Source organism: Mizuhopecten yessoensis, unplaced genomic scaffold (assembly GCF_002113885.1).
Source record: "Mizuhopecten yessoensis strain PY_sf001 unplaced genomic scaffold, ASM211388v2 scaffold10985, whole genome shotgun sequence".
NCBI lineage: Eukaryota > Metazoa > Mollusca > Bivalvia > Pectinida > Pectinidae > Mizuhopecten > Mizuhopecten yessoensis.
In genome coordinates, this window is record NW_018408820.1 from 963,155 (window position 1) to 985,302 (window position 22,148).

Consider the following 22,148-nt stretch of genomic DNA (forward strand, 5'->3'; position numbering starts at 1 on the left):
GGCAGAGCGGTGTTTGTTATGACGGATAGTGAGTTAGACCACAGGGACCAGATAATTTGTTACAACTATATTTTGACCTAAATCTGAGGTGTTCAGGGTAATGTTACACGTTTTCGGGGTTTATATAAATGTTCGGTAAAAACGCCACCTACAATGATGGTATACGTATATGGCATTAATCTAAACCCCGAAAACGTGTAAATTCACTCTTAACGCTTCAGTTTAGGTCAAAATATTGCTGTAACAAATTCTCAGGTCCCTGTGCATTTGACTAGACTCCTCACGCTCTTGTTGACGGTTACATACCTCAGTTATAGGATGAAAACCACCTAAACAATTATTTTGTATGTCGGTGTAAGATGTGTAAGTAGCATTCTAGAGGGATTTGATGTTTGTTATGAACGTGTCAGCCTCCGTAGACCAGCTGCAACTGTTTACATGCCGCGTTCGTCATGTTCGTTGAAATTCATATGATAATGCAAGTAAGTAAATTTACCTCTGTTTATAAACGATAGAACTACCAACTTTTTCACGGTGAGTTAGATTTATGTTAAGAGAGACAACTCGAACGTCAATGGAAATATGAATTTGGATAATTTTAAAAGTAGTTCCACAAAAAAATACCAAAAACCCAGACTTTAATTCTGAAATGAACAACTGCTTGTTGTCAGATATAGTCAAATTGACTTTTTACTATCAATAAAAAAAAATCAACAGCTGCTGTAACTTCCATTTAAAGAGTAAAACAGTAAAACGATGTATCATTGGAAAATGAATTTTGCTGGGTCTCATAACGTGATAGGTGTGCATTAATCGCTGGTATAATGTATTGATGACAACATTTTGAATTTTAATTGTTTTGTTATATCAAAGTTAAGACACGTATCTCTTGTTTACTCAGCATTTTCTTGAAATGGGACCCTGTACTTCTTGGTATCTTTGAAAAATTCTTTCAAAATATTCAGTTCATAGCCATCTCGAACCTCTACCCAGAGTTTTAGTTCCTTAGTGAGTGTAAAGAACGACCACTCTGGGTAAAGAGTGAATGCGCCTCTTGTGTCAGTTAGACCCGTTAAACCTTGTTATACTCGCACTTTGCTGATTTTACTGACTCAAACATGACGTCATCAACGGCAAACATTTGAAAGGACTAATTGTATTTACCATTGCTTGCTTAGTTAACAAAACTTGTGTTAATGTGACCAGAACCTAAACGTATGCATAGAGAAACATTTGATGGAATCATGTATACGTTCTAAATGTGTAATTATTCAAAGTCGATAAATCAATTTGCATTTTATTTGTATCTAGCCCGTTAAACATCAATATAGAACCTATGTAATCCAAGAAAGGTTATCAAAACTTGAAATTTAAAAAACAAAAACTATGCCCGAAATCTGACATGTGTATTTATTGTTAAGATTTTGGGACGGTGAGTATCGGGAAAATGTATGCTTCTATCGTCTATTTCTCATTTCTATGTAGAAATCTTTATAACAACCATGGTATTTTGCTCGGCCAAACGATGAGCATCGAATGGCAAATAAAATTGATATACATACACAAAAGAGAAACTATCCGATTGACGTTTAACTCTAGTACGAATTACAATCAACATATAACTTTTTAAAGAACCTTTCTAAGAAAATCATAGTACACGAAACAATTCATCATTATTATTATTATTATGCTTTATACCCCAAAAAATAGTATTGGAATACTTTTAAGAGAGTTAACGATGTAGCTAAGAAACTAATATAAACAGCCTTTTCTTTGTGTTCATATTTTTTCTTCTTCTGTAATGTCAGCGCTGAATGCTAGGTTAACATGTCCATTTCCATTTTCACTTATATTTCCGTTTTCATTTTTATGTCCATTTTCACTTATATTTCCATTTTCATTTATTTTTCCATTTTCTGTTATATTTCCATTTTCACTAATATCTCCATTTTCACTAATGTGTCCATTTTCACTTATCACAGATAACCGTATATTGTTGGAATCCGATTGATCCCCGTTCGGAAATAAACACCCGCTGGAACTGTTCCGTCTTAGTGACGTTCGGTTGGACTGACCACCAGTTTGTATATCTGAAGACGCGTTAGAAAATCGTCGCAGGTTAGACTGATATGTCAAACTCCGTCTAGAGTCGCCATGGAAAGCGGAGTCTCTACGTATTCTATAACTGGCTTTGATGAGCGATAATACCTGGGAATGGAATATAGAAATTGATTAAAAAAATGAGAAAAACCCAGCATAGATATAATGTTTTAACACAGTCTAAGTAAAGGGTTCCATAGCATCAGTTATGATAGTAAAGAAGAGTTCCACTCAGAGGTTTTGACTTGGAGTAATCTCCCTTCTGTATAAAACAAAATTGGACTGAGGTCACAATTAAATGCTTCCGGGTTCAGTAGCCACGAATGAAGTCCCTTAGAAATATAAGTACTGTAGTAAAAAATATACGAGGCCTCTTAGAACTTCTGTGTCAATTTTTTATATTGTGCATTTATTTTTGGTGCAGGGTGCTGTGTGAAAAGTCCTGTGTTTATTTCTACCCCAGACCCGGAAGTTTACTTTTGATATTGGTGACACATGCAAACGGTTATCTCAAGAAAAAGGCCAACATGCTATGTTGAAATTTTGATATTTTACTCCTAAGATGTTGCTCTTGATCAGGTTACATGGAAAGTTGGCTATCAAATGTTGGGATTTGTTATGAAATTGAATGTTACAATGAAACACATAGGAAAATTAATTGTGGTCTTAGTCCCATATGAAGCAACCAAAAGCAGCTTTTCTGCCTTAGAGTAACTTCCCTTGTAATGTTTTTCATAGGATTTGTGGCCCATAAATTTGACACTCATTTGATGCTGAACATATATAATTCCTGGAGTGATTTTTTTGACAATGATAGAATATCGTTAACTTGATAATACCCTTTAGCTCAACTTATATGATAAATCAAATAAGCGATACTACATATACAGTACGCTAAACCTAACCTAGGAAACAATAATAAAAAACCAGAACGATACAGAAAGCCACATCTTTGACTAGAATGCTAAAACAACACAAGATTGATACAGTAAGCTTAATTTTCATTAGAATGCACCAAATGCGACCAGAGCCATACAGAAACACTACACTTTCCTTAAAATACAATAACAACATCATATATTTCAGTACGCTACAAACCTTTGCTGCAAGTTCACTAGAATACAGGGAAAAATACAGTTATATTAACCCTACACTAGAAAACAACGTTAAAGAACGACTCACTTTCACTTTCACAAGAATACAATAACAACAACACCAGAATGATACATTCGTAACATTTTCACTAGAATACCACAACAGCACTAGAATGATACAGTAAATAACACTTTCACTGAAACAACACTTATAATACTAGCGTTACGCTACAACCTAATCATTTCATCATTTACGTTCGATATATCGATACTAAAAAAACTAAAACAATAAAGATACGTCCCAAGTTGTGTAAAATAACAATAGAACAACAAACTTACGCTACACATTCACGAGAAGAGCTATACAATTTTGCTATTATTAAGATCCTGCAACTGTATTTCAATTTTACAGTCACTATTTTACAAAATAAACATCACACTTACCTCTCCGTTGAAATAGCAGTATATCAGGGATATGACTATTCCCTGAAAAGTAAGTTTTACGTAAGGAATACAAGACATCTGTTTAACATTACTCATGGTATTAAACACATTCCCGTTCAAGAAAATTATCCACCATACGCGATAGCAATTTAGATTCATATTGACATAGATTTTATTTAGGCATTGGTAAATGTGTTCATTATAATTTATGATAAGCTGAATGAATACTACTGATATTTTTTGATTGCGCTTAAATTCTTCCCTTTTAGTGATATGGTTAATTTTCCAATATTTGGTTTTCATTTCTAATTGTTTTGTACCGAATTTTTATTCCTTAGGGTACATGATACTTGTCATTATTTGTAGGTTTGATTCTCACCTGTGAATTATATACAATTGTTGACGCCATCTGGATAAACGACTTCTCTTTAGTGGTATGGTAATGTTTTTTCGATGATTTTTCTCCACATTAAATTGTTTTCTTCTTGCTTATCATTGTTTAAGTTACAGGATATTTTTCATTATTTGTAGGTTTAATTCTCACCTGTGAATTATATACAATTGTAGACGCCATCTGGAAAAATTCGAAAGCCGTCTGATCGGGTGGCACCAGGTAGATTATGAAGAACACGTGAACACCGAACAGTGGCACTAGTATAAATGTCGCCTTGATCGCCTGCCTGTGATATCACGAAACGAATTAGTAACACCATGATCGCCTGTACGAAATCATAAACAAATAACACGAATATAAACCTTGATCGCCTGCCTGTGATATCACGAAACAAATTAGTAACACAATGATCACCTTTAAGAAATCATAAACAAATAACACAAATATAAACCTTGATTGCCTGTCTGAGAAATACCAAAATACGTTAGTCTCATTTGTATTAAACTTGGCTGCCTTTTGGAGAAAGCAAATAACAAATAAGTCACACTAGACTAAACACTAATTGCCTGTCTGTAGATTAATGAAACAAATAGCCACACAAGTATAAGTGTGGCCTTGAGCGCCTGGCTTTGATATCTAAGTAATAAGTACAAAAGAAGAATGAAAATAGAAGTTCCAGAAATCTTCTGCAGAAAGACCGTTCCTAATGGTAAGTTTACAATGATGCTACTGTGACTTCTAAATATTGTATAACACATATATATAAATATTAACAGATACAATGGCTACCTCTGCCTAAATGTATTACGTTTATCAGGAGTTATACTTTTCTTAATCATTTTTTGTTAACGATCTATTTGGCATTGTTTGAGTAAATTGTTAATATATTCACTGAACTAATATTTTGCAAAAGTAACGACACAGCCACTGTCTTCTGTTATACACAGTAGTCCTAAAGCTAGGGTTGAAAATAGCTACACCACCCCGTAGCAGCAGTTATCATGCTAGGGGTACAATATATTGTAAATGGTTGTTAATTAAGTACTTCCTTTTTGTGTAACAAAGAAAACTTTTATATCAATGATGAAAGTCCATATTGAGACATTAAATGATAACCAAGCGTAGATAATATCAGTCCAATTTTTCCATATCTCTACTGCCTGCAAACTTTTTGATAAATTTATGTTATCTTATTACATTGTATTTGCAAAAATGGCTTTATGATGGCAGTGACGGACGTGTACCTGTAACTTCTGGGTTCTTGTGGATGAGAAGACACTTGTCGGATAACAATTCTCATTATGTTTAACATCAGGAACAGATTTATCTGAAAGAAAATGTAAAACAATTAAAATAAAACAATTGAATAGAAACTGGTTTTGTTCGGATGCATCAGTAGGATGGTATATGACATTCGAATTCGAATGGTATAAGTATTTGCATTGTTTATTTTAAAACATTTGACCTTTTGTTCCTATTAAAAAACACCTACTCAGAAAATTGTTAATGTGTTTTTTATTATCATACAAGTCATGATGAGAAACACAACCAATTTATGAGATAAAAGACACCAATTAAAACATGTTGTGAACGTATTACTTGTAAATGAAATCTGAATTATGATATACATGCTGCCTATATATAATTATGCTCAAAGATATTACATGTATATAAACGTGAGCTATGTATATTTGAATTATTAGGAACTAGTTATCTATGTTCCTTGCTATTTCGTTTTGCATCTCTGAAGTTTTGTATACACAGTAACACATTATATGTCCCACCTTACTACTATGCATATCAATATAAAGGGCAAACTTACCACGATACATATCAATATAAAGGGCAAACTTACCACGATACATATCAACATAACGGTCAAACCTACCACTATGCATATCAATATAAAGGGCAAATTTACCACTTTACATATCAATATAAAGGACAAACCTACCACTATACATATCAATATAAAGGACAAACTTACCACTCTACATATCAACATAAAGGGCAAACTTACCACTTTACATATCAATATAAAGGACAAACTTACCACGATACATATCAACATAAAGGACAAACTTACCACTATAACATCAACACAGTGATAAACTTACCACTTTACACACCAACATAGGGGCAAAGCTACCACGATAACATCAACACAGTGATAACTCACCACTATACATATCAACATTGGGGCAGTAATAATCCACTCAATACCACGAATGGCTCCCTCTGGCGGTTGGATCCAACATGACCTTGCAAAGACAGGAAGTACAAGGTTGATTTTTACAAGCATTTCATTATAATGAAAGTAATCACTTGTCGAACTAATATTTACTTAAGATTGTTATTGTCATTGCATACTCAGATGTATTGTATTTCCAAGTACCAAACTCGTATTATTTTTAAAGATAAAAATGACAGGAATGGCATGAATATCAATATGAATTCGTTTTATCAAGTACCAAACGGATTTTATTAAGTACCAAATTGAGAGAAAAAAATGAGTTAAATGAAATCACATCAGCATGCAGGCCGTACTTACTGGTCGTCAGCTAACATTTTTCGTAAAATTCCATAAAGTACGGCAAAAAAGGCGGGACATCCTATAAATAATAATAAAGTAAAATATAATTCAATAATTTCTAAACCCAAGAGAAATATATCTCTTATCTTTATTTAAGGTTCAACAAGCCCCCTAAATATGTTTAAATCAACCAAACATCTGATAAGTCATATTCAAAGACCCCGTTTAAAATTCGGAATTCATATATGTAATTTCAATATATCAATATATTTAGCTTGTACATAAGTGATTAAAATGTTCCATAGCGAGGTTGACAAAGTCGATAAAAAGGCATTCAGGCTGATGTCTTCATAAAAATCGTTTACCGAAGATACAACATGTCAATCTAACTGAATACTACGAAATGACATACCATCTAAAGTTCATTTATATATATATCAAATCAAGTCAAGTCAATTTTGTTTATTATAGTGTCATATATCACAATTACATCGTACAAGTATATAGTTACACAGTCTAAAAAACATATAGTTACATAACAGGGATCAATCATCTTGATGTAAAAATATATAGACCATATCATAATTTTGTTAAGAACAGCTATTATACATAATAAATTAATAAATTAAAACAAACTATCACATATGCCAATCAAGAGAGCAGGTGATTGGGACAGCCCCTACCTAACAAACTCCTGGATTTTGTACTTACATATTATATACTATGATAGTTAAAAGGTTTCTTTTACATTTACTTCCTTAAAACATGATGTCTTTAAAAAAACCCAATAACAATGGTGATAATAAAATGAATAATTTCCGAGGTTTACATTGTAGTGAAATTTAGGTTTCCAAGGGTTGGGGAGCCCCCTACCAGCGAGGTCTGCTAAATTCACACTAACTAGTAGCTGATTATAATTTAAACGGAAGATTATTATCATAAAAAATGTTTCTGATTGACACCTGGTATAATATTTAATAATGCATAAAATAGAAAATGTAATTATTTATCTAGGTCATGCGGAACTTAATTGTTTGTTTTGCTAGCTGTGGAGAGACACACCGGCCTCAAAACAAAATTATTGTGCGATGGGAATAAACCAAAAAAGTATTATTGTAGCAAAAAAACACAAATCTGCTTTATAATCCCGTCTTACGGAGATAAAGCGGACAAACTTTGGAAGATAATTCCATGACAACGCGCTGACATATGAAATCTTGAGCGTTTGTTTCCACATATGTTGTTAATCATTATAACAGTTGATTATCTAGAACTTCCACGAAAACACGTTTTGTGTCTTTCAGCGTTATAATTATCAAACTATTAGCATATCCTCTTTACGTACCCCAACCTACAATGTAGTAGCCGACAATGTGTTTAGGGGCCTCGAATGCCTTCATCAGTAAGGTATGCAGAAAGAACCCCTCACACAACATCCAGAAAAAGGGCGTAATTCGAGCGAACCGCCGGAGGATGTTTAGGAACTTGCAGCTGTTCTGTCAAAAAAATAACATAAATTGAGTTATACATTTCACAACAACATACAGAAGGCTAATACATGCAACAGCTTAACCTAAAGGTGACTTAACCGTTTGTTTACATAATAAAAGTTAAAAAATAATAGATGTATTTCAAAATAAAAACATAGACGTACAAAACATTTGTTCCTCTATAAAGTAATAAGATATAGTCAGCAAATAGAAAAAGAAACATGAAAAAAATATTAAATTTATGATTTAACATTAGGGTATTTTCGCTTTAAACTTATTAGATGAAACTAATTTGTTACATTATGTACGTATGATATATGTATTACAGTTGTTACATTGTGAATTTGTTACGGAAGATAATGGTTAGAAGAAACAAAGATAATGTTCTGGTTCTTCATCACTCACCGTTAGAGTTACGTCGGTAATAACATATATTTGATGACTCATTTGAAAGGATTTTTCTCAAAAACAAAGGAATCTGTTCATATCTACACTCACTTCATGCTTGGTGAAAGTGAAGATCATTCTTATCAGGTGGCTCTAGCTGTACATATGTGATGCTTACCTGGTCAGTGTGTACGAGAGAGTGGGTACCGTCATTGACAAGTCTGTTGTACTTGACCAATACATCCCAGAACATCCAGATCACTCCATATACCAGAAGCGAAATGAAAAGGTGGATATGGATTCGGATCCGCAATTGTCGACGTAACTGTCTGTAAATATGTATATATGCATTAAGCTGTTAGAGGGTGGAACGTACAGCTGGATGGTGGTTCATACAGTTAGGGGGTGATACTAACAGATATATGCCAATACTTACAGTTTGAGGATGATGCCAACAAATAAAATGGCTGTTCTAACAGGAAGAGGGTTGATCTTGCAGTAAGAGGGTGGTTATAACAGTTAGAGGTTAATGCTAATAATTTGAGGGTGATTTTAACAGTAAGAGGATGGGTCTAACAGTAAGAGGATGGTTCTAACAGTAAGAGGAAGGTTCTAACAGTAAGGGGGTGTTTAAATTATAAGAGGGCGGATCTAGCAGTAAGAGGGTGGTTATAACAGGTAGAGGTTAATGCTAATAAGTTGAGGGTGATTTTAACAGTAAGAGGATGGTTCTAACAGTAAGGGGGTGTTTAAATTATAAGAGGGCGGATCTAGCAGTAAGAGGGTGGTTATAACAGGTAGAGGTTAATGCTAATAATTTGAGGGGGATTTTAACAGTAAGAGGATGGGTCTAACAGTAAGAGGGGGTTTAAATTATAAGAGGGTGGATCTAGCAGTAAGAGGATGGTTCTAACAGTAAGAGGGTGTTTAAATTATAAGAGGGTGGATCTAGCAGTAAGAGGGTGATGTTAATAGTTAGAGGGTGAAACTAACAGTTAAAGGGTGTTTTGAACAGAAAGAGTGTGGTTCTATTAGTAAGAGGATGGTTCTAACAGTTAGAGGGCTTATACTAACAGTTCAAGGATGATACTAACAGTTAGAGTGTGATACTAACAGTTAAAGGGTGATACTAACAGTTAAAGGGTGATAACAGTTCAATGATGATACTAACAGTTACAGCGTGATACTAACAGTTAAAGGGTGATTCTAACAGGTAAAGGGTGATACTAACAGTTAAAGGGGGATACTAACAGTTAAATGGTGATAATAACATTTCAAGGATGATACTAACAGTTACAGTGTGATACTAACAGTTAAAGGGTGATACTGACAGTTAAAGGGTGATTCTAACAGTTAAAGGGTGATACTAACACTTAAAGGGTGATAACAGTTCAATGATGATACTAACAGTTACAGCGTGATACTAACAGTTAAAGGGTGATAACAGTTCAATGATGATACTAACAGTTACAGCGTGATACTAACAGTTAAAGGGTGATTCTAACAGGTAAAGGGTGATACTAACAGTTAAATGATGATAATAACAGTTCAAGGATGATACTAACAGTTACAGTGTGATACTTACAGTTAAAGGGTGATACTAACAGTTTAAGGGAGATACTAACAGTTAAAGGGTGATACGAACAGTTAAAGGGTGATACTAACAGTTTAAGGGAGATACTAACAGTTAAAGGGGGATACTAACAGTTAAAGGGTGATACTAACAGCTAAAGGGTGATTCTAACAGTTCAAGGATGATCCTAACAGTAAGAGTGTGATACTAACAGGTAAAGGGTGATACTAACAGTTAAATGGGGATAATAACAGTTCAAGGATGATACTAACAGTTACAGTGTGATACTTACAGTTAAAGGGTGATACTAACATTTAGAGAGGTCATACTAACAGTTTAAGGATGGTTTTAACAGTTAAAGGGTGATAACAGTTCAATGATGATACTAACAGTTACAGCGTGATACTAACAGTTAAAGGGTGATACTAACATTTAGAGAGGTCATACTAACAGTTTAAGGATGGTTTTAACAGTTAAAGGGTGATAACAGTTCAATGATGATACTAACAGTTACAGTGTGATACTAACAGTTAAAGGGTGATTCTAACAGGTAAAGGGTGATACTAACAGTTAAAGTGTGATACTAACAGTTAAAGGGTGATACTAACAGCTAAAGGGTGATTCTAACAGTTCAAGGATGATACTAACAGTTAGAGTGTGATACTAACAGTTAAAGGGTGATACTAACACTTAAAGGGTGATAACAGTTCAATGATGATACTAACAGTTACAGTGTGATACTTACAGTCAAAGGGTGATACTAACAGTTAAAGGGGGATACTAACAGTTAAAGGGTGATACGAACAGTTAAAGGGTGATACTAACAGTTGAAGGGTGATACTAACAGTTTAAGGGTGATACTAAAAGTTAAAGGGTGATACTAACAGTTAGAGAGGTCATACTAACAGTTTAAGGATGGTTTTAACAGTTAAAGGGTGATAACAGTTCAATGATGATACTAACAGTTACAGTGTGATACTTACAGTTAAAGGGTGATACTAACAGTTAGAGAGGTCATACTAACAGTTTAAGGATGGTTTTAACAGTAAGAGGGTGGTTATAAAAGTAAGAGGATGGTTGTAACAGTGACAGGGTTACACTTACAGTTAAAGGGTGGTTCTAACAGTTAGAGGGTATTTTAATAGTAAGAGGGTGGGTCTAACAGTAAGAGGGTGGTTCTAACAGCAAGAGGGCGGTTCTAACAGTAATAGGGTGATACTAACAGTTAAAGGGTGGTTATAACAGTAAGAGGGCGGCTCTAACAGTGCGAGGATGATTCTAACAGTTAGAGGGTGATGCTAACAGTTAGAGGGGTTATACTAACAGTACGAATGGTTATACAAACAGTAAAAAGGTGATACTGACTGTCAGAGGGATGACACTAATAAAGAGTTGGAGAAATATAGGTTTTGCACTGAGAAACAGAGAAATACCACTATTTTTCATGTAACGGCCAAATGAACAAATACACGAGTTCAATTTGAATTGTTTAATTTGGGATGCAACTGTTTCGTCCATCTATGACTCATCAGTGATGCGAGGGGCCAAAAAGGTGGAACTGTTATGAACAATTGTTGTAACAGAAGGGAGGGGCAAAATTGATGAGTGCTGGTTAATCTCAAATAAGTTTGTAAAGTCTGTTTATTAACTTCATTTTATATATTATAAAACATCCCACTACTCAAAAGAGATAATTGTGACTATACCTGTAAAAGATGAAGACTACAATTGCCGGTACCAAAAGCAGTATTCCAACGCCATTCAGCGATATCCCGACAATTATTGAATTTTTATACACCTGAAATAAAGAATAAAAAACTAAAAAGCCGAAATAGACCAAAAACGCATAATTTCTTCAGAATACAGTGTTTTTCTGTTGATCAGTCACAGAACCCTGGATATTTTATAGCGTTGATTGAAATTTTGCTCATTAATTTCTATAAATTTTCAATCATTGAAAAATTTCAACACAGATAATTTAGTATAAATAATTTGAAAACCGGATTATCAAAGATTCCTGTCCCACTCCAGGCAAAACACTAGATAGTTCCACTTTAGTTTTTCGAACAAATAGTACCCTTTCCTTAAAAAAAATCTTGTCTAGCCACCACAGTTACAGTCTTTGGCAGTGGTACGGGGATTTTAACTGTGATACCATATTTGAGATAATATTAGAAGTAAAAAAGGAAAAGAGAAGTCAAGTTACACCATTGGGAGAATACAAACTATTTTTGGTTCCATTCAGTTTAACAGATAGGCATTATCCAATGGTATCGGACCTCCCGACAGTGACTGGTACAAGAAATGTATATATAGCTGATACAGGGGAACGAGTTACACCACTGGTACAGATTTATTATCATATCTGTAAGCGAAAAGTTTTAATAAAATTGTATTTAATGGAAATGCATAACCGTTTTTAAAAACTATATCTTATTGAATTTGGTTGTAAATTTTGACAATTTTATAATTAACTGTTTGTCTCATATAAAAGCAATATAAGCATTCTTTGTGCTCAATCTAAGGAACAAATCTACTACAAAATAAAGGGCCATAACTACATCCGTGTTAACATTAAACGCATGTGATGCATGTGTCAGTAATTACTCAGAGTGAGGAAGGTGTATGCCTACAGCCACGTATTGCATTGTTGGCATTCCTGAGTGTAAATACACATAGTAGTGTGTAGGCCCAACAGATGCTGTTATATATAAACACGTCTAGGTATCGTCAATACATCTCACTTAACCATAAACTAATGCATTAAGTTAATATTATATTAATGATAAAACAAAGTAATGTATACCGAAGAAATTATTGAATTGTAAGTTCGATTATTTTCATTTTGATATTTTATTTGTTTATTATCTATTAAAAATATACACATAAATAAGTATCGTCAATACTCACCTAACTATAAACTAATCAATTAACTAAGTTGATATAATATTGATGATAAAATAAAGTAAAATATACTGTAAAATTGAAAATGAATTGTTAGTTTCTTTTCATTTTGATACCTCTTCTGCATATGATCTATGAAAAAACCTAACAATATCTAATCAATGTTGAAAATATGAAAAAGAATTAATATAAAATGGGAGAATATTGAAAAATTATTGGAGAACCTGACTTCTATTTGTGAATATATTACCGTAGTTTTAACATATATTACAAATGTTATACGTGAATCAACATTGAAAGAATAGAAATCCTGCATGAGAATATTTACTTCATTTTTAAGTGGTCAACACTCTTAAAATGGTGAAATATGTCAAATGTTTGTGCACAATCACAAGTTATACTATAAAGACGTTTTGCTCAAGAAGTGCCATATCTAAGAGACCAACAATGGTGCGAGCTTTGTATGACCACATACGGTCTCCGAATCTTAGTTAGATAGGGTGATTATATGTTCGACTTGTTATCTATATATATATACTGTATCTACTAACGTGGGGTTGGCACCTATCCAGCCACAATGTTACTGAACTATTGAGCATGTCCAAGGATTTTACCAGATCGCTGGAAAAGGTAGCTTGCAGTAAGGCAGTATTCCCGCTGTTATCCATTGGCTGATACACAACTACAGTCTTGGGACATTATATACAAATTCCTTATTCGCAGAATGGTTTACCTCACGTTAAATTATAAAACTTGCACAGGTATTAGAACCATCCTGTGTTATAGGGTATCAATAAATAATTATTTAACCAGACAAAGCAAAGTTTGTCACAATTCCATTAGTACCGGAAAGAATGCATTTATGTCGCAACATGAGGCGATCTTGGATGGAGGACCATGAACCAAACACTAAAGGTCTGCAGGACCTGGCTTAAAATAGAAGAAACCACACAGGACCGAGGAGTACACTATGTATATCAGAAGTCGAAAGGAAAACGAGGAAATTGTGAATTTCAAGTAAAAACTATTCTCTGATTGATATTCTTTATACAGATTCCCAAATCTGAAAGAAGCTTGAAAATTCTAGAAGCACATTACAAGAGAAGGATTAAAACGACTGGTATCCAAAACACTGGACTGACAATTTCCTAGCTAACGAGAACGAATAACCTATCACGTGAACTCTCAAAAGAAAATTTTGAAGGATATTTCTAATAACTTTCTCTACAATATTTACATTATTTTAACTACCACTTTAAATGCGTCACAGGCGATTGTTTTAAAGCTTTGTGGATATTGACATTTGACACTGATAAATTGTATGTTATGTATTGTGGTATAATGCACTGATTGTAAGTAATCTATAATTAGTTTAAGCATAAGTGCTAAGTTAGCATAGGAAGCGTTTGTAATTATATAAAGATATGGTATGCTTCCCATCTAAAGACGTAGCATTCAGCAAGATATAATCATGAATTAAACACCCAATACATTTCATTAATGTTGTAAATGAGGACATTTTCGTGATGTGTCGCATCAAGTAAATATTAATAATTCTCCCGTCACAGATTATTTAGATGATATCTTTATATATAGAATGTATCGATTTTAGAACCCTTGCCATCGCGAAAATTTTCACACAACGAACATTTCCAATTTTCGCAGTAATTGTAATTGTTAAAAGAGAGCAAATCTCTTTTGATGGCAAATGACAAAAAAATAAATATCTATTTACAACTGAATGAAAGAGTTGAATTTAATATGTCTGCTACATAAATCGTAAGAACCTTTTGTGATATCTAATGCATAGAACTTCCTACCATCTGGAATTGAACAATCACTAATTCATTAGAAGAAGGGAATATCAGGAAAACAAAGTATTTCACATGCCAGACCATTGACAATCGAAAGTTGCGGCGAAAAATACGCACTTAACTGCAAAAGTATGCGTTTTGTGTTCATTTCCTTAGAAATATTATATCAACGAAGTGGTATTATTATTCGAGAAATATTAGACACTATTAGACGATGCAAGAGTAGATCTTTTTGCAGATGCATCATATTTGGGTAAGTCCACAAAGATATGTAAAATATTTTCGCTTCATATGCATTAAATGTGTGTCACATATAACTTTGATATGTGATGTTTTCATTTTGAATTATGACTATTGGCAGGCCGACGTTTGTGTTGAAATTCGATTATTGTCAGATGTTTTATAATCTGTGCAGATGCATTATACAAAAATATTTTAATAAACTCATTTTAGAATGTTTTCTCAACATCTCAAGCAAACGTGTGTCATATATCCGAATAAGGGAGCGGACAGCTGTCGAGGATGCTATGGGAATCTACATGCCATTGAGAAATAACGAAAGCGTTAGGATATTGCATCAAGTAACAAGGGCATTTTGCGATGACTAACGAAATGAGGACGTAACGCATCAAGGTGCAATTCCTCAAAAAACATTCTTCAATCGGATGTTTTCTCTTGCATTTCGATATGTGAATAATACCTATCCTGAATAATGCACTTATGATATAATTCAATAGTACATATCTGAAGTAGTTAGTGAATTGGAGTCTACAAGTGTTACCTTGAGCAGACTTCGGTACTCTGTGGGGACACACGTGGTGTAATCAGAGCGCTCCATATGAGACGAAGGGTCCACCCACCACGTGCCGTTAATGGTACACTGCTTCGTAACCTTAGCTGAAATTTTATAAAGTAAACCATATTTCAATATCACAAACACACAATTTTTTCATCTTTACGATTAATGCAAAACAGATGTGAGGAACGCAATTAACGAACAACATTTATCCAACAAAAATATCATAAATATTCTAATACCACAAGTCTGCCATTCTTTATCCACATAGGAATTTTAAGCGTTGACAAATATAATGTTTTTTGTTTATTTATTTTTTAAATTTTTACTCATATATGAGAAGTAAACACTGTTGCGACAATTTCCTAGAGGAAAAGATTGAGAATTCAAACATCACGTGAGCATTCATTTTGGATAGTATTATCAAATATTTATTTATTTTTTTCCCCCGTTTCAATTGTTGCGTATATCTATTCAGCATTGCATAGTAATGATATGTATTCAGACAAATATAACAATAATATATATATTAATTGCCATATACTACATGTATTTATATGTACAACTTATTTAGACAATTATAACAATGATGTATAATATCTACTCAGCCACAAGTATCAATTATATACTTACAATATTAATTCAGCTATATATAACAATGATTTTTTTCAAGAAAATATGTGTCATTTGAAACAAATTAGAAACAAAAACCTGCATATGAAGAAACAGGAACCGACCTTATACTCAATATTTTCAAGTCTGGTGGCAAGAAACCACTTGATTGAAACTCAATACTGTCCGTTTTCAGCACGCTACTGGTTCTTTTTCAAGGGCGACTGGACAGTTCAAATGTCCTAGCTTTCATATTTCATGATTAACTAAAATGCCAAATAAGACTTTTTTTTGTTGATATTTTGTTCTCTATATAACTTGCAATTACAATTTTATAAAGCAAAACAGTTTTATAAAAGTTAAGTGTTAATTAAATAAACTTTCTAAGACACTTACGGTTCATTTCCAAAATTATATATTTCAAAAATGATGGACACACTTGATTTGCTGTTGTTCCTTCCTCTGTGAAATCCCAGCATGCCCATCCGTCCCATGTTTGCGGACAGAGCCCATGTCGAGGCTTTGTAGGTTTTTTCAATTGTGTTTCACAACATTTCCAAGCGTTTGTACAACACTGACTCCAGTCGGCACAGTCATACTGCTCCCCACTTATAGTATTACACACACTGTCCATACTTGTTTGGTTGTGTATATCGGGGAATACACCAACGCCTCCCCTTTTATTGAAAAGATACGTTAAGCTTTCATTTCTTAATAAACTTATTCTTTTCTTAAAAACCGGGTTCCGTATAAAAAGATACGAATAGCATTCAGAGCATGTGGATATTCGATAATTTGAAGCACTTCGGAATGATCCCCGATCGCGGCACGTAACTTGTGGATCTGTTGCCCTCGTGTCCATGGAAACAGCAAGCTGATAAATAAGCAAAATAATTTTCATACATCGTGTGAAAAAATATTATTTCAATATGTTACTTTTCACAAGACGGAGAGGTATATATTATACCGATATGTTGAAAAGCAACTGCTGTCATGTAAAAGTTCACAATATAGTGGATATCGGCATCGTGACAGATTTGAAGCAAAATTCAAAATCGAGTTTATTGTTTATTCATCCAAAACTCACCGGAACAGAGGATAATTCGTTGTAGTAAAAGATAATGCTAATTCATGTTGATACTTGCATTAAAATGCTTAAGGAATCCAGTCAATGTGATACAATGTATATATATCAATAGATTATGGTGCGATGATATTTCATTATTAAACAAGATATACAAATTATTACAACGTATGTAATGTTGATTCGAGATCATTTAATAGAAGTTCATAGAGCACAACCAGTGAATAAATATGTGTTGAGATTTTATGACAAATATGATATGTACCCTTCATCTCCATCAGAAAATTAATCTGTGAAGCGTACATAAAGGTTAAAATATTTAAGAGTTGGGGAAATAAAACCTCCTTCGATTCGGCGATTCTATATGTGTATGTACACTTAATTGCTATATCGAGATGAGGGGGCCCATAGACTCTCGGAAATCTAATACCAGCTTTGCCGAATCGACGGCGATTCTCTTTTCCCAACTGGTACATAATATACACCTTAGTGTACATACGCTCACTGCTCATTAGTCTAATGCAGATGCAGGGTACATATAATTCTTGTCTTCGAAAAGTCAGATCTATTTACTATGTATATTGTATATGATCTGACTTATCATTACATTACATTTAGAATTAAATATGAAAACTACATCTAAAGTATAGGTTTTCCTTGTGCATACATACCTGGAAAACGACGTAGAATAATATATATTTCATGTTTCCCTTCCTCATGTTTCCTTTTCCTCTTCTTTTCTTGTTGACTAAATAGAGAAAAGAAAATGTTAGTGAATTACCAATCTCATTACATATTTATAAACATTAAATAGACTATAGGTATATATATGTTCAGAGACGTCAACATGCCGACTTTCCTCACAGACGACCTGGATTCATTCCTTTTGTTGTACAACATGTACGTTTGTCCATCAGCAGTCTACATTCTATCACGGAAGTCTGTAGGAAAAAGGTAGGAAAAACAGGGGTATTGCTATCAAGAAAAGTAAAGTTCACGGTCAAAAATTTGAAATGAAAAAAGACATAACATTATGTAACAGACCACCTGGATTCATTCCTTGTGTTGTACAACATGTACGTTTGTCCATCAGCAGTCTACATTTTATCACGGAAGACATGATATTCGGAACAAGCTCTTAACTATTGAATCAACTGCGTTATGTAAACACCGTAGGTAGGAAAAGCAGGGGTGTACTATCAAGAAAAGTAAAGTTCACGGTCAAAAATTTGAAATGAAAAAAGGCATAAAATTATGTAAATACCAATTAATGATATCTCCCCTCTTTTATTCATTTAGATAACTATTGATCTCAAGAGAAGCATATGGTTTTCCAGAGACATACTGAACGTTGTGCGAGAAAATGCCCCCATACATGTGATGGTTGAAAATATTGTTTATATAACTCTCGTTAGTTGATTTTCAAATTGTAAAAGACATTCTGGAAACGTTATGTATTTATACAATTTAAATTTGAAATTAACTAACTAGAATTAGATGAACATGATAACCAATCATCACTCGTTGGGGAACCTCTATGTAATAATGCATAATGTGGTCTAAATAAGAGCGGCCTGTCGCTTTAAATATCGTTTACATGCTATTTTGGGTATCACATACTAGGATATCTAAGAAACGGTCATTATATAAGTCGTATGATAGCACAACTGACTAGAAAACCATAACATATTCTGATACCTATGAATTGAATTTTATCTTATACAAGCATCTTTAATACACAAATATTTAAATTAATGGATATCTACATGTCATTCTGGTGAAATGCACCAATTCGCCCTTAGCGGCTGGATGTTATTAAGGTCATCACGGCTTACCAGTAAACAGAAGCGAATTTAGCTATTTTGTTATTTTAATAGCACAACGTCGGAATCCGTTGGTGATAAGGACCAATATTAAACTTCCGCGCAGTCAAGTGATTCTAAATATAGCTAACGAATTGACACTTGATATGAAGACGAGACATTGTGATAGTGCTATACGCTTGTCAAGTAAGTGTGTTCTCTGCTGTAGGTATACAAACTATTGTTTAAATAAAAAGTTTCATCCAATGAATGTTAACTAACATAGTTATAGCATACATTCATTTCAGAGTTAATGGGAAACAGGTTTAGACGTTCTGTAAATTGTATAAAGAACGCCAAATCTATAAATATTTCAGATATTTTATACAAGTAATACTAATATTTTAGGGAAAATATTGATTTATCTTACTTTCTTACTTTATTTATTTATGTCAAGTATTAATTTATTTTTTACTGATTTGTTTATTTTATTTATTTATTTTGATTTATTTTATTTTTAAATAATGACGAAATTTGTTAAACAGTTTGTAATTCATTGACTAGCGAATTAATTAATTGGTTGATTAACTGATTCATTTTGGTTTTACTTCTTTTCAATAGCAAATAAGGTTAAAATTCTATAGATGTCTGGGCCGACTCACACTCTACACTCCATTTAAAGGGTCATCTAACTGAAACGTCACTACATGGATGCGACAGATGTATAACGTTGGGTTATACATAGGTGCCTATAAAGACAATACCGAAATAAGTTGATGAATAGGAAACAAAGAAAAACAAACAAACAATAATGTTTCCAAGTGTTACAAAGGGGTTAGCTAATGGTAACTGGTGTCCCCTATGTCCCCACATGAATGACACAGACGAAAATTCTTAATTCTAAAGGTGCTACAACATAAGTATCTTCTTACCATCATGCAGTGGGACACAGCAGGCATAATATTTCAAAATGTTCCGAACTTGCAAAGGTCAGGTAAAAATCCGTTTACATATAGACTCCGAAATTCTCAATAAATACAGCTGCTACCGTGCGTAATACATAGAGGATATTTAATGGTGTCTTCAGTAATACCGAATATATTTCACGAGTGTGGCTAATATTTTGATATTTTTTACGAGTGCTCAGCACGAGTGAAAAATATCAAAATATTAGCCGCACGAGTGAACTATATTTGGTATTACTAAAGACACCATTAAATTTTCTATTTATTGCATTTTTAAAGCATAAAACATGAAAAATGTAATGCATTGAAAAAGGGCGGGAATCAGAAGCGTAATAATAAGCGCAATATTCTAATGACGTCACGCTTGACAACAAGGCTGCGCGCCATTTTTAATGGGATACTCAACACAATTCCGACGTTTTCTACTATTTTCTGGTATGATTGCTTATAAAAATGTTATTAATTGTATATATGTAAATACTTAAGTGTGTGCACCAAACATTTACCATAACAACCACTTATCTATCGTCGCTTCATTTGAATCTGAACAAAAAAATCGCTGCCTTTGAATGCAGCGAATAGAAAAAACGTTATGATTGGTCAATACCAAAAAGTGATATTTTCACACTGTCAAAATATCACTTTTGATATTTGTCACAGTGTGAAAGATATCAGTTTTATCAAGTTGATAGAATCCGTTATTTCACTGGCATAATGTAATAAAAATACACATTTATAATAACAATTGTTATCTCTACCTGTACTTTGCCAATATTCAAATCGTAGACGCAGATCCATATGATTCTATATTATCATGTTTTCTTTAAATTGTATCTTTGTCACGTCGGCATTAAGTCAGATGTGGTCGGCCTAGATTTAAATAAAATGATAAGTTAAAGATACGAATAAATGTGCCAATATCACCCTTATTTGATCCATTAGCTTAACATCCGCTATAATATGTAACCCTTAAAGAGATAAGTAAATCTTTATTTCAAAGTCAAAGTGCACATGGTTTCCCATCCAGCTGTTTGTGATGTATTTTTGTTTTTTTAATTTTATTTCGTCCCATTTACAGCTGAAGTATTTTGAACCCAATTAAGTCCTGATCGAACTTATATGATGACGCTGTGGTATGTTATATTTTACCTCAGTTAACAATTATATCGTGATTGTTTACAAGTCAGATTGTGGCTTCGTTGTCACTAACCCTTTCTCAATTGGGGAGGTGTGATTATTAGATTTGATATAGATTTATATGGCAGGTGTATAATGATTCAGAAGACGTTTGCTCTTTAGGAACACCTGGACCTATTGCACGTCCACGCAATTTTTTCTTTTGTTTACATTCTGCCCTACTTTGATGTCTACTGATATTTGTTGTTTTGTTCACACACTGTTATCCTCTTGTTGCCTGGTTGTGTTTCAGTGGTTCTCTGTATAAACGAAATGCATAACATTTATTAACAATCAGTGCTTTATTATCGAAACTTATATTTACAACTCGATGAATTCTGATTACTGAACCTGGGATTTAGGCCATGAAAATGAAACACATTAACAAAAGACATTGGTATTTTTAACCGGTTTCTGCAGATTGCCAAATAGTGGAGTTAATATCATATTTGATGTAGTACGTTCTGATCTCATTATGTTAATTAGTATTGAAGCATGATATCAGGGACGGAGTATTCAATTGACCAGTTTTTACACAGAAAGATAAACGTGACTAGTATATTTTCTATTAAATCATTTTAAGTACGGTCGCAACTTCCAAAGCTTACCTCACAAATTGTTCTTTGTGTTGTTTTATTTTATATAACTTAGTAAAAGACAAACGATATAACCACTGATATTTTCTCTCAGATCGAGGAAAACCCTACGCAATTGATTTAATGCTTTTAAATTGTATAAAGCAAACACAATTAAGGCACGAGATATATACCACAACCAGTATATGTAAAAGTAACTTATAAATTACACATAATCTTCAAGTAAATGGCTCGTTCTTAAATACACTTTGATACAAACTAACCAAAATCAGAAACAAACTTGCCTCATAATCACATCCTTATTCTTCTGTTGCTATGATACGATTTCAAGTAACTAACTCATATGGTTGGTGTTAAATCAAGCGACACAGTAAAGCGACCAGA

General features: G+C 33.3%; 1 protein-coding gene across 1 annotated transcript; it reads right to left on the reverse strand.

Annotated features, from left to right (window-relative positions):
- Nucleotides 1–1,402: 1,402 nt before the first annotated feature.
- On the reverse strand, nt 1,403–16,888 carry LOC110464382 (calcitonin gene-related peptide type 1 receptor-like). The gene is made up of 11 exons (XM_021519577.1): nt 16,538–16,888; nt 15,515–15,630; nt 11,722–11,813; nt 8,621–8,771; nt 7,911–8,061; nt 6,584–6,644; nt 6,212–6,293; nt 5,277–5,359; nt 4,183–4,318; nt 3,639–3,680; nt 1,403–2,208 (listed from the first exon to the last, which is right to left on the reverse strand). The coding sequence occupies exons 1-11, from the start codon at nt 16,773–16,775 to the stop codon at nt 1,780–1,782; spliced, it is 1,581 nt and encodes a 526-aa protein (XP_021375252.1). The 5' UTR covers nt 16,776–16,888; the 3' UTR covers nt 1,403–1,779.
- Nucleotides 16,889–22,148: the final 5,260 nt, after the last annotated feature.

What these genes read in the sequence shown, in the direction of transcription:
- LOC110464382 (XM_021519577.1), bottom strand. Translation starts at nt 16,775, where the DNA reads ATGGACAGTGTGTGTAATACTATAAGTGGGGAGCAGTATGACTGTGCC. An exon ending in TATAATTTTGGAAATGAACC is followed by an intron (nt 15,631 to 16,537) that starts GTAAGTGTCTTA and finishes ATAAAATTTCAG; the next exon opens with CTAAGGTTACGAAGCAGTGT. An exon ending in AGTACCGAAGTCTGCTCAAG is followed by an intron (nt 11,814 to 15,514) that starts GTAACACTTGTA and finishes TCTTTATTTCAG; the next exon opens with GTGTATAAAAATTCAATAAT.